General features: G+C 44.3%; 1 protein-coding gene across 2 annotated transcripts in view; it reads left to right on the plus strand.

Moving 5' to 3' along the window:
• Window positions 1-14292, plus strand: part of ATXN3 (ataxin 3) — a 773701-nt gene that overhangs the window by 66813 nt on the left and 692596 nt on the right. For both annotated transcript variants that reach the window (XM_044074716.1, XM_044074717.1), the window contains exon 2: window positions 6561-6725. In XM_044074716.1, the coding sequence (XP_043930651.1) occupies window positions 6561-6725 (165 nt within the window). The remainder of the gene's footprint in view (window positions 1-6560; window positions 6726-14292) is intronic.

A 14292-nucleotide genomic window follows, 5' to 3' on the forward strand; every position in this document is an offset into this window, starting at 1 on the left:
CTAAGTGCGTTTTATGCCTGGGTGTGGCCTATATTATCTCTGGCATGGCCCAATGAATTGCCTTAACCCCCAGGTGCTTGGGGATAGGAACTCCCCCAGGAATCGTTTTCTTCTTCTTCTTCTTCTTCTTCCTCTCCCGCTCAGGCTGCTTCGGCAGCCCCGGTGCCTTCTGCTCCCCTTGCTCAGCCCGGGACTCTACCTCCCTCTTTGGGTTCGAGCATGGGTGACGCTGGTGCCTCTTCCTCCAGAGAGAAGAGGCACAAGGATAAGGAAGGACACAAATCCCATAAAAGGCGGGCTGAGACTCAACCCTCAGCCCCACCATCTAAACTGATTAAGTCTCCCTCGAGGGTCTCCGGATCCTCCCCCTCTCTGCTCCGTTCGCCCAGCTTTTCGTTGACGGAGGACTGGTCTCCTCGACGACATCTTCTAGATCGACCAGAAGCCTCACCGAAGCGGACATGGATCGGATGATGCGTCGATTCATATAGACCCAAATGCAGCTGGGGGTGCTCTTGCTCCCCCCCCCCCGGGAGGGAGCACGGCCCCCATTTTTGCTCCAATCACTCCTTCTCTGGCTCGTTTTCGGTCTCTGAGTCGTCGGATCCGGGCCCTTTTGGAGCCGGGGATTTGTCAGCACCGATAGCGCTGATCTCTTCGCCGATTTATACCCTCGAGCGTGTCTGATCAGAGTTCTCAGGGCCGAGTGTCGGATCCAGGGGAGTTGGTGTGTCTTTGGTGCCGCTGGGTTCAGAGCGCACCTCTCTCTGTGCAGACTGCATCGGCTCCGACCCCGATCTCTACCTTGGTGCCAAGGAGGATGCTTTCGGAGCCTGGTGAGTCATTCTCCTTCAGCTTTTGAGGTAGTGGAGAGGGTACTGTCGAGGTCCTCCAGGTCCCCGGTCCGGGCTTCGGATCCTCCCGTAACCCCCTGCATGTGGGTCTATCCTCCGTCATCCAACCATCGGGACAGCCTGCTCAAGCCCTCCAGCTAGTTCCCTTGGAGGAACAAGAACCAATGGACGAGCCCTCTTCGGACAGCCCCACTGAGGAGGTCCCTCGTAAACATAGGTGTAAAAGGAGGCACCTGGACTTCCCTGAGTCAGTTACCACCGACACAGATTTAGATGAAGGAGAAGGTTCCCCAAGATCACCCCCCGAGGACGTCTCCTTCGAAGGCATCATGGAAATGTTGAGTATTAGAGGGGGGGGGGGCTGCCCAAAAACCTTCCGTGGATGAATCCGTGTTCATGGAGGCGTTTGAGGCAGGCCCATCTACCTCCTGGGTGTCCCCTCTGGCTGACCCCCTGGTAGACTTCATTACTACCAGGGCGTGAAAGGAGCCCGACACCGTGGAGCCAATTCCTGGACGTCCTGATAAAGTCCTTAGCCTCCCTACAGATGGGCAGTCTTGGGCCAAGGGATCTCCCGTTGATGCCATGTTGGTAGTGGCTGCCACCAAGAAAGAACTCACACAGGAGAGTTCTTCAGACCACCCGCCAAATAAGGAATCTTGAGCACTGGACCGCATTGGGAATATCGAGAAGGTCGCTGAACTATATGGCGCAGACCATTAGGCTACAGTAAGACTTGATTAAGGAATACGCTGCAGCCCCCCCCCCCCCCGGAGTCCATGTCGGTCGGAGACCAGAATGTTTTTTCGACTCGGATGGCCACTCTAAAATCCATTTCTAACACGTCCATGCAGCTTCTCTCCCATGCAACGGAGGGAGCCACTAGGGCCAGCGAAGCCAGGGTCGTCTTGCGACGTCACGCCTGGCTCCGTCTTTGTGACTTTGTGGATCCCTTCAAGGCGACCTTCGCGAATGTGCCCTTTGACGGATCTTCACTTTTCAGCAAGACCGTTTGCGATACGTTGGTCCAAAGCGAAAAGGACGGGAAGACGCTGTCTGCCATCGGAGTCCGCTTCTCTAGTCCCCAACAGTCCTTTTCTAGGAATCTGAGGGGACAAAAGAAGCTGTGGTTCCGCAAGTCTCAGCAATCCCGTCCAGCTTCGGACCCCTCATCCTCTAGAGGCAGAGGAGGACAAGGTGGACGCCGGCCCAGAGGCAGAGGGAGACCGCATAACTTTGGGTCTAGAGAACCTTTCTCGGACAGACCCGCACAGCAACCCTGAGGGCTTGCCCGACTGTTCTTCTCTGGAGACAGTCGGGGGGTGTTTGATGGAGCACCTGTCAAATTGGGAGTCCCTTACGACAGATCGATGGGTGCTCCGTATCATATCCAGAGGTTATTACATCCCCTTCATAAACCTTCCCCCCAAGACCAGACACCTCCCCGATGTACCACCCGATCAGAGGGAGGCAGCGGCTTCAGAAGTATCGAAGTTGCTAGAAAAAAGAGCCATCCAGTCCGTCCCCCCAGATCAGTCCGGATTGGGTTATTACTCCAGGTTCTTTCTTTTTGGTGCCAAAGAAAACGGGTGACTTAAGACCCATCTTAGACTTTTCCGCTCTGAACCTATTCATTCCCAAGGAAAAATTCCGGATGGTCACCCTCCAATCAGTTCTCCCCCTTCTGCAGGAGAACGACTGGATGTTCTCTATAGACCTCAAGGATGCGTACTACCACATTTTGATGGACAGGCGATCCAGAACGTATATCCGCTTCCAGCTGGGGGCCAGTCATTATCAGTTCAGGGTTCTTCCGTTCGGCCTCACCTCAGCCCCGAGGTTGTTCACCAAAGTCATGGCAGTGGTTGCAGCCCACGTGAGACTTCAGGGCATTCAGGTCTTTCCGTACGTAGATGACTGGCTCCTCACTGCAGCCAACAGGTGTCAACTCTGCGTGGCAAGAGATTACGCTCTGACACTCTCCCACAACTTACGCATCTCAGTAAATCTGCAGAAATCCTGTCTGTGTCCTGTTCAGGTCCTGGAATTCATAGGGGCCAGGTTGGATACCCGTATCTCTCGAACTACCCTAACTTCAGACAGGCTGAGCAGCTTGTCATATCGAGTATTAGCCCTTCTTCAGAGTACTGCCCCACTGGCGGAGTTTGCCCTGAGGGCACTAGGGTCTATGGCTGCAGCGATTTGGTCTCTCCCTTCACGCATGCCTGCTAATGAGGATATTACAGTATACCCTGCAAGTTCAGTGGTCCCTATCACTCCACCCGTTGGACACTCCGATACTACTGAGCAGAGTTTGCAAGGACTCCCTTCTTTGGTGGCTCCACACGCGGGAACTCAGAGAAGGGAGGCCCTTTGTGATCCCCCCGCCTCAAGCCACGTTGACCACGGATGCTTCTCGCCTCGGGTGGGGCATTGTTCAGGCAGTTCCGTCCAAGGCACGTGGACGTCCCTAGAGCCCGCTTTGCATATCAATGTCCTAGAGATGAGGGCGGTGCTTTTGGCGTTGCAAGCTCTCCACGACCTTCTCTCTCTGGGGACTGTTGCAATCCAGACGGACAATGTCAGTCGTCTGGTACATAAACAAACAGAGGGGAACCAGGTCTTATCCCCTTTGTCACGAGGCTATGAGAGTTTGGGAATGGGCGATATCCACCAACCGGTTTCTGGTAGCAACGCACATTCCGGGTCAGTCCAACATATTAGCGGACAAACTGAGTTGAGTACTTCCCACTCCGTACAAGTGGTCTCTCAATCCATCTGTTGCGAATTAGATCTTCCACAAATGGGGTTGGCCTCGCTGCGATCCTTTTGCTTTTCCATTAAACACAAAATGCAGCGAGTTCTTCGCAATACTTCCCCCCCAAAGGGGAGAATCCCAGAGATGCTCTAGTTCATGCTTGGCCTCCCAGTCTCCTTTATGCTTATCCCCCCCTCCCGCTTATGATAAAGTTCTATCAGAAAGCCTGTCTGTTTGGGAGCAGAGTTAATCTCATAGCCCCATTCTGGCCTCGACAGATCTGTTTCCCTTATCTGTGGTCTCGCAGTCTGGCTCCTCCATGGATTCTGGATCCCATTCCAGACCTGATCGCGCATCCTGCGGGTTGCCAAACCCCGAACCTGGTGAACCTCAAGCTTACGGCTTGGTTGATCCAGTTCCAATGATTGCTAGGATTCCCGGTATCTCTTCTCCTGTTAAGGCCATACTGGTCGTGGCTCATAAGCCATCTATCAGAAAACTTTACAATAGTAAATGGAAATGTTTCTCCATCTGGGCTAAAGACAAGGGCCTGGACCCATTTACAGTTCCTGTTCCAACGATTCTGGACTTTCTGTCGCTGATTTTCCAGCAGGGAGCAAGTGCTTCTACGGTTAAGGTGCAGTTGGCAGCCATCTCCCATTTTCATGTAGGTGATGGCTTAGGGTCCTTGGCATCTACAAAATTATGCAAAACTTTCTTGCGGGGCATCTTTCTTTTGAAGCCGCCTGTGAAGACTGTGGTGCCCCCATGGGATTTGACCTTAGTCTTACAAGCCCTGACAAGTCCACCCTTTGAGTCTGCGGCCTCAGTTCCGTTAAAGTTCTTGTCATGGAAAACTGCCTTCTTAGTGGCTATTACTTTGGCCAAGAGGGTTTCAGAACTTCAAGCTCTGTGTATGAAACCCCCTTACCTTATTTTTCACAAGGATAGAGTGTCCCGCAGGACTAACCCATCTTTCTTACCTAAGGTGGCTTCAGAGTCAAATATTAATCAATCAATAAATTTACCAGTGTTCTTCCCAAATTTTCAGAACAAAGGGGAATACACGCACAAACTGGATGTACACAGACAACTACATTTCTACTTGCACAGAACTAAAGATTTTCGCAAGTCAGACCAGTTGTTTGCATCCTTTGCAAAATCAGCTATGGGTAAAGCCATTTCCAAAGTGACTGTAGCAAATTGGATCTGTCGGTGCATAATTCACTGGTACATATCGTCAGGCAAACCAGCCCCTATTGGAATTCGCGCTCATTCTACAAGGTCCGTGGCCACCTCAGCAGCCTTTTGGTCCAGGGTTCCCTTGGACGACATATGTTCAGCAGCTACTTGGTCCTCTTCTCATACGTTCATTTCTCATTATAAACTAGATATTATTTCAAGAGGCAGGGCATCTTTTGGCTCTACGGTGCTTCGGAATATCCTTCCGTAAAGGCCATCAGGTTTTTCTTGAGTAGCTGGGGACTTTATCCCACAGGTTGCAGAGCAAATGAAGTAACTACTTCAGATAAAGAAGTTATGTACTCACCATAACGTTCCATCTGAGTAGGTACTTCATTTGTCTGCAGCCGACCTCCCCTGCCATCCCCCGAACCGTTTCGGGATTTTCTGGTCACCTGTAAGTTTCTTGTCAGGAGATTAGATATGGTGTATTCCTCTCTCGAGGTTGTTAGTTGGGTGATGAGGCAAAAAGTTGATCTGAGGTAATACAGCAGGTAGCAGGGGATTATGGGTGGGGGGAGGAGCTGGGAGCTTGGATCTTGTAGCTTGGAAAGCTGCCGGCTCGGATCCGATACCCACAGGTTGCAGACAAATGAAGTACCTACTCAGATGGAACGTTATGGTGAGTACATAACTTCTTTTTTTAGAATAGTGTAAAAAGTGTGTGTGTCTACTGAATTTAATAGAACCCCCTTTGGTAGCCATCTGAATGTCAGCCCTACAGGTAATGCAGCAGACATGGACCTGACCTAGATCAGATATTCTCACAGGTGTGCTAGAGTTGAACAGGCTTGAAGAAGATAAAGCAGATATGTAGTTAAGAACTGAGGTAATAGTTCTAAACATTTTATACACTGATTAGGATGGTGATGCAGAATGCAACCATGTGAGAAGGAAAATGTGAAGGGGTCATAAAAGGAGGACCAGAAGTAAAATTTGACAGTGATTTTTTAAAGTATGTATCAGGCTGTACAGAGCCACAAACATTGAAAGGAAAATGATCTTACAGGACTCTACAGCAGCAAAAAAAAGGAGTGATTGGGCATTGCATTGATTGCATTGCTATTTCTAGTTCACTGATGTCAGTTGTATTACAGTAAAAATGAGTCCTAGTAGTTGGGGTGTAACTTTTAAAATCTTCAAACATGAGCTATAGGAGAAAGGAAGATAGAATCAGGATGGGATGCTGAACCTAAAAAAAGATTATGAACAGCAGATGATAAACCAATGGATGGCAAATGAGGCTAGAGCAAATTTTAAGTTTAATGGATTATGGCAGCAAGAAATTGGGAGCATTTGTAGAGAGTAACAAAACGAATGGATAGTATTAGAGAGGTAACAGCTGCCATACATCCCGCTATTGATTGTACCTGCCTGAAATTACCTTTAAATGTTGATCATACCTGTAACATTCTCATTGAGCTGTTACTGGAGAACTGATGGTAACCAGCCTTCATAATTCAGGGAGGTTTGTGACTTAACTCGTGTTGAGGGTACAGAACGAGAGGATTTGAGATTCTCTGCATAATTTAATGCAGTGGTTGTAAAAGTAATCTAAAAGGAAAACATGTTGACTGCTGTGCTGTTTTCAGACTAAAGAATTCTGAACGTTTCTTCTTGTGTGTTCTGAACATAAATTTGAACAACTTTCATTAAATCATTGCTTGGATTATTCAGTTTTAAGCTTCTTTTTGTTTTAATTACAGCAAGAAGGGTCCTTATGTGCCCAGCACTGCCTGAACAATTTACTGCAAGGTGAGTACTTTAGCCCTGTGGAGCTGTCTTCTATAGCGCATCAACTAGATGAGGAAGAACGAGCGAGAATGGCCGAAGGAGGAACCCTGAGTGAAGAGTACAGAACATTTCTACAGGTGATTTGTCTTCAACTTTCTCACCATAAAACTTTACAATAGCTTTTTCATGTTTGAACCATTTATTGCTGAGGTGTTTGTTATGAGGCAGTGTTGCACAGTATTTAAAGCACCAGCCAGCAAAGTTTGGGTTGAAACGTGCAGTGCTCACGTGCATTCCTTGTGATGCTGTGCAAGTCTGTAAAAAGTTCCTAAAACAGGAAAATGGAAGTTCATTAGTATATCTTATTGTAAGAGATCATGGATTTGTTCATCCTCCCTGTAATTGCAGTATTCTGTTATTGTTTAGGCTACATATCAGAACAGTAACTTCCCTCCCCATTGTTTGTTTAAATACCTTTAGTGAATCATCACTTGCGACAGACACATTTACATTTATATAAAAGTAATCAAACTGTATTAACAAGTTCATGTTTACAAACATTATACTTCACATGTATTGCTATATATCCTATAACCTAAGCAACATTATATAAATTATTCAATTGCTATGTATCATATAACCTAAGCAACATTACATAAATTATTCAATTTCTGCCCCTTTTTAAACAAGAAATATCTTTATTAAACATCACTTACAACATAGGCAGTCATACATTTTATATAAATAAAAACAGACCACACTGACACAATCATGGTTGCAAGCATTTTACATCACAAACCATACTGACTCACTCCTTTTCAGTTAAACATTGCATAGCTCATTTAAGTCCTGCCTTGTTTTAAACCCCATTCCTCCCTTGTATGTATTGTTCCCACAATTCCCATTTTTTCCTATGTAGTTTGTTCCTACTTACTTCTAAACATTTCAATTCCAGTTGTTTTATCTCTGTTACTGTATTCTCACTGCTTCTAATATAGTTGGTTTAGACTTTGATTTCCATTTTTTAGTAATAGCTTTTTGGTAGCCACCATAAATTAGACACAGCAAGGCCTTACCATGTCTAGGCAATTTCAATTCTGTATCATAACTCAAGTCTCCCTCATAACACCAATCTCGGCCTATCCAGCATCCCGCAGAGAATCCTTAAAATCCACCAACTCACAGCGCGCTCAGAAAATATGTTCCAGATTACCTCTTTCTTCCTGTCACATCTCTAACATTAGTTGCCTACCTGAGGAAAATTTTTCTGGGGTCTGCTTTGGGTGTAAAAATATCTACGTACATTTCCAACCAAAAATCCTAAATATTCTGGAATCTGTTGCATGTTTGGGAGACTTGCATATATCCTTCCATTGTTTCTTTGTGAATTGCTTATCCAGTCTCTCTTCCCAATCCTTTCTAACCTGCTGTGATTTCATTCTTGTAGTTTTCATACAGTATTTAATATGCTCTACTAATTATTGCTCTTTTAATAGCAGCTTCTGTTCTAGTTTCTACAAAAAATGCTGCCAGCGCTGGTCTTTCATTTAGGACCCCACAATTTCTTTCTCTGCCTATACACTGAGATCAATCCTTGATAGGAAAGACCGTCTCTTAACCTGCAATCCAAATAAATTCTTGGCATCATCCCATTCTATCATCGTTCCCTCACTAGTTTTTTGCTCTAAATACCTTGTTTTCTTTGCCAATCTTCTCCCATAAATTCCAGCCCCCCCCCCCCCATTGCCTGTTGTCTATATCTCTAATTGCAGTAATCCATATCGGCAGACTCTCCTTTCTTCATTCCCGTGTTGGCTTAGTTCTTAGGATATTTTCTGCTACTTTATAGATATAATATTCTTTATGATTATTCTTATTCTCCTTTAAAGGCCTGCATCCAAAATCCCACTGTCTCCTTGTTTCTTGAGCATCCCCCCTGTTTTATCACCATCCCTTGCCACTTAGAATTATAGTTTTCTGCTTGTACTGTATATAGAGCCTTAACTGTGTAGCTCTGAAATTCCGCTTCATATTGGGTAATCCCAATCCGCCCTGTTACTGGAAGAAACTGCTTGTCCCACTTGACTCTTGCCGTCTTCCTCTCCCAGATAAAGTCCTTCAGCTATTTATTAATTACTATCCACATCTTCTCTTCTGGTTGATTAAAAATATCCCTGGGTACAAGACTAATGAGACTAAAAGCATTTTAACTGCTTGTATTTTACTATCCAAATCCATGTAACAAAAAGCTTCATTTTATTTTTAGTTTTTGTATTGTCTTATGTTTGGTCTCTTCCCACATATCATTAGCTGCCACACAAGTCATTTTTAATTCATACTCCTAAATACTTAATTTTATCATGTCCCCATAAATATGGCTACTGCTGAACCAATCTATATGTGGCTACATAATTTCCCGCTGTTGTATTTGTTTTAGCTTCATTAATTTTGCATCCTGAAAAGATTTGAAACGGTCTCAAAATGTTCCACAGCACTGTAATGTCTCTTTCTGGTTTTGTCAGGTATAAAATAATATCATCTGCAAATAGAGCCATTTTTTTCTTGACTACCATACTAATTATTATTTATTTGTTTACATTTGTTGACCGGGGGAGTCCGACTGGACACAGGTCCATTTTCAGTGGAGGCCCGGGGAGAAAAGCTCCACATTAAGTATTATTTGCACTATACAGTTAAAAACATAGCATTTAAATATAGACATTAGTCCAGTTAAGGACGTAAGACAAGAAGAAAACGGATGTAAAACAGCTGTAAAACATAGTACAATTTTAAAATATGGTGACATATACTAAACATGGTTACAAATGTAGTTGAGATTCATCCGTGAACAGTTGATACAATCTGTTTGAGGTACATAACAGCCATTAGCAGTTATTGCTACAAGAAGTTAGTATTATGTAGTAGGTAGCTGGGAACATGAGTAGCCAAGCTTGCTAAGAGTAGGTTGTTGATGGGTGCTGAGAGAGGTAGTGGGTGGGGGGAATATCCTTAAATTTTCAAGTCCCTTATTTTCTTTGCCAGTGGTTCTAAATATAATGCAAATAACAAAGGGGAAGAGGACACCTCTGGCTGGTTCCTCTGCTCAAGCAGAAATTATTAGAGAGGACCTCACCCACTTGAATTTTCATCTCTGATCCATCGTATATTCTCTTAATCAACCTTATAATTTATTCAGGAAATGCAAATACTTCCATTACCCCATATAAAGTCCCAGCTTACTCTGTCAAATGCTTTCTTTCCATCAAGACTCACCAACAACAATGGTATTTTCTTACATTCTGCTTCCCTGTAGATCATCAGTGTTCTTTTAATTTTCTTAAATGTTTGTCTTCCTCCAGAAAACCACACTGATCCATCTCTATCAATTTTGGCATTACTTTTGTCATTCTTTTAGCCATTATAGACATGAACACTTTATAGTCATGGTTTAGTGTTGAAATGGGCCTGTATGAAGCTGGATCTGATGGATCTGTACCCTCTTTAGGTATTAAAGCTACCACTGCTTTCATCCAGGATGTTGGTACCTCTCCTCCTCTTAAAATATTATTAAACAAAACCTTCCAGATCATCAGTTTTGTTCCCTCCTAGCTTCCAAAATTCCACAGGAATATCATCTATTCCTGGGGCCTTTCCTGTAGATTGATTTATACAACTACAATTTTCATCTTCATCTCCTCCTATCCTGACTGTTAATAATTGAGCCTGATCTTCATGAGACGTGAGAACCAGATGGCCAATTTCTCATTATCAAAATGTTTCCATGGAGACATGAGAACCAGTCAGTCAGTTGTTTGTTGTTCTCTTTCAACCACACTTTTTTTTTTTTTTTTTTTTTACATTGCATTGCCTACATTTCTTAAAATTGAACAAGAAGAAAGAGAGAAGGGAGAAAGAAGGGGAGGTGGGGCAGTAGCACCTTTTTACAATCCCCATTACATTTAAAAATAACTAAGAAAATGAAGGCAAAAACTGAATGAAGGCAAGGCGGTGCATACCACTTATCTTCACCTGGCCAAGGCTTTTGACACAACCCCTCCACTCTGGTATCATAGTAAAACAACTCTCGGGGATTAACCCTTACATCACTAGATTAGTAGCCAATTGGCTCATCAACAGAACACATACTGTCGAAGTCTGTGACTACTTCTCTACCAGTAGACCTGTCACTAGTGGCATACCACAAGTTTCTGTGCTGGGTCCTTTACTGTTCAGAATCTAATTCTCTGAACTACAGGCTAAATTAGATGGTCTTTGGCTTACCAGCTTCGCTGATTGCAAATTGGGTGCAATAATAGAGTCCCCCCCAACAGTGTTAACATAGTAGAGGAAGGGCTAACACAGACAAATGACTGGTGCCAAAGCAAACTGAATGCAAAAAAAGTGCATTACTGTTGTCCTTAGCAAAAAATGGTCTGCTACCGACAGTGTTAACACACCCTAAGCTTAAACCCAGTGGTGTGAGACCTAGGAACAGAACACGGGTAGGCAGTAATTTTAACTTCGACCACCAAGTGTCCTACGTTGGGCATCACATCCAGGTCTAAGGGTGTTATACCCCACTGTACTCTACTCTCATCAGACCACTAATAGTGTATGATACTCCCTTTTCCATGTACCTCAGCAGACACCCGCAGCAGCTGGAGAGACCACAGAGGTTCCTCACCAAGAAAATACAGGACCTCCAAACCATGACGTATGTGGATAGACTAATGCTCTGTCACATTACTCTGTATCGTATAGGCTGCTGAGAGGAGACTTGTGCCTGGTCTACAAGGCAATATCCGACCCTGCCTAATGGATATGCTTCAAATACAGAAATGTAATGGCACAAGAGTCCGTCACTGTAGGGATCTTAACCTAGCCTGTGACATTAACAGAACTTGCTGGAGAGACAAATAGAGACTGCCGCACTTCTGGAACAAACTTTCAGGTCACGTGAAACAGAGCTATTCACTGACCCGATTCAAGACCAACCTGCACAAATGAATGATTCATAGTACTGTAGACATAGTCACACCAAACTGTCTGTAATGAAGAAGCAAAGTATCCTGTCTTCCACTATTGATGCCACTCCTTATGCATCCCATAATTACCTCAGATGTCATATCGATAGTCCCGCTTTATATTTTCTGGCAATTACATTAAAAGAAGTACATTAACTACTAGTGAGAAAAAAAGTCATCTATTGTGATTCTTTGGTATGTATGCTACTAATACTGTGATATATAATGTATGGATTGGTAAGGGTAACTGGATTCTGAAGAAGTCTCCGTCAAGGAGACGAAAGCGCTTAGTCAGTTACTTTTTTCTGTCTTTTATTTTCATTTTTTATTAAACATATTTAAAATATCCGTTTGATATCGTTCACTTTGTGATTACAACAGCAGTTTGGTTCGTGGGTAAAGGGACAGCCTTTATTGTGCCAGAGCAGCGTTGTGTTCTAATAGTATTTTCATGTATTGTTAAAAGGTCACATAAAATTTGTAAGGTGTAACCCTGATGTTCTTAGTGTTGCACTGTTGCAATCCTCATATTTGGGTTATCTGCTTGCAGTAGTCCTCAGTTGGCCTGATTAACAAATTCTTGGATCCTGCGTCGGTTGCTGTCTCTTTTTCCATGACGTCAGGTAGTCAGGGATATAAAACATGCAGCAGATGCCATTACATCAGTCTTTCTTGTAGTGCGGTACCCAAAGCAGAAGCAGTTTGCAAGTGCCGGTCGGCCAACTCCTGAAATTTTCGTTTTTGAGTTTCAGAACCAAAGTCTTCAACTAAAAGCTAAGTACCCCATTGGGGAAACTTTTTCTTGCTCTAAACCGATGTCAGTAAAAGTAAATAATTGCATTTCTTGTGGAAAGCAAATACTTCAAAGATTTTCATTCGTACTGTATTCCTTGCCTAGGCCCTGACCACGACGTACCTCGCTGTCTGTTATGCCTTGCTTGCCCCTGACCTGACACCCACCTAAACTGTCTGTTTTGTGCCTTATTTAAACCTCTAACTATCTGTCGTCGGTATATTTTCGCTTTTAAATATTTTGGTGCTCGGTTCAATTATCCTGATGTGTCTTCGGTAAGCCATCCGACTACTGACATTCCAAAAAAACGCAAAGATAAAGACAGAGACAGGCCGCTGAGGTCCAAAGCTGCCGACGACTCCTCTCCTAAGCCAGTCGCCAGTACTCAGTGAGGTGCTTTCGCATCCCCTGATACCCGCTATTTCAGATTCGCAGGCCTCTACTGAGACCCATTTGGAGTCCGGTATGCTGCGAGATACTTCAACTGTGGAAACCTGTACCTTGGATGGGTCCAGAGCCACTGTGCAGGCACCGGCTACTGAGGGTGTATTCAGGCCTACTGACTTGCATATTAAACTGACGCCATCTTCTTCTTCAAGGCCTAAATCTCGAACCATGCCTAGAAAACTTGACGCTCAGACCGCATGGTCAGGCCTCTATGCCTAAAAAACAGATGAGAATGGCTGAAGACTTTATTACTTTAATTGGGGGAAGCCAACCTTCCCCCTCTAAGAGACCTAGGACTGAGTTTGCTTATGATACTTCTCACCAGGATTCTGAAATTTCTGTTTCCTCTGATGACCAGGATTTACCCTTATCGACCTATGAGGATTCTGATGCTGAGGACTCAACTCCCTCTGCTTCCCCTCCAGAGGATTTCTCTTTTGGTGAAACCTTGCATATTGTCAGGGAGCATTTTCGTTGTGAAAGTCAGGATTTCTCTGATTCTAAAAAGAGGCTTAGGGATTTCTTACTCATGCCCCAGCACAGGCCTTTAGCCATACCTCCTGTACTAGACATTGTGGATGATGCTTTTTCGGAATCCAGCTTGGCCCCTAACTCTCTTTACTTCCTGCTCCCAGAAAACCTGATAGATATTACAGGGTTCCTGACTCTCAAGTTCCTTTTCAAAAATTCTACTGCGGATCCTGAAACCATTTCAATGGGACCCAGGGGCATTAAAGCTACTACTGCCAAAAATCCTACCCCCTCTGATAGAGACTCCAGGGCGCTGGATAGATGGGGTAAGAAGGTATACACTTCTGCAACTTTGGCCATTAGAGCCTTAAACTGCCAGTTTCATATGTTAAAGTATCAGCAGCATATTATTGGATTGCTTAAACAGAAAATGATGTTGATTCCTGATTGCGCTGAAAATAAGGATTTACAGAATTTAATGCATTCTGCTGAACAAGTTGGAAAACATACTTTGCAATGTGGTTTTGATTCACTAGAGGCATCTTGCAGGGCTGCTGTAACTGGGTCAGTACTTAGAAGGCATGCTTGGCTTAAGAAGCAATCCTTGCCAGATCATGTTAAAGCTAAATTACTGGATGCTCCCTTAAATCAGGATTGCCTGTTTGGCAACAAGGCAGAAGAAGTTCTTAAAAAGATGGAGGAAAAAGCTAAATCTATGCAAACTGTTACAGATTTTTTCAAGTACAACCTCCAAGATTTAGTAGGCATTGGCCTTCTACGAATTGGTCTCTTCATGCCTCTTTCAGACCTTCTCAGTCCAAACCCAGATCCAGCAGAGCACCCAGGCTTCAGTCTCAGGGTACGCACAGGACTAAGCAGTGGGGGGCCTCCACTTCCAAATTTGAGAGTAATAAAACTCCCCCCTATGGTAAACTGTCTCATTGACTGACTTTTTTAAAACTTCCAAGC

Source organism: Protopterus annectens, chromosome 6.part0, assembly GCF_019279795.1.
Source record: "Protopterus annectens isolate FY-2018-M chromosome 6.part0, PAN1.0, whole genome shotgun sequence".
Classification (NCBI taxonomy): domain Eukaryota; kingdom Metazoa; phylum Chordata; order Ceratodontiformes; family Protopteridae; genus Protopterus; species Protopterus annectens.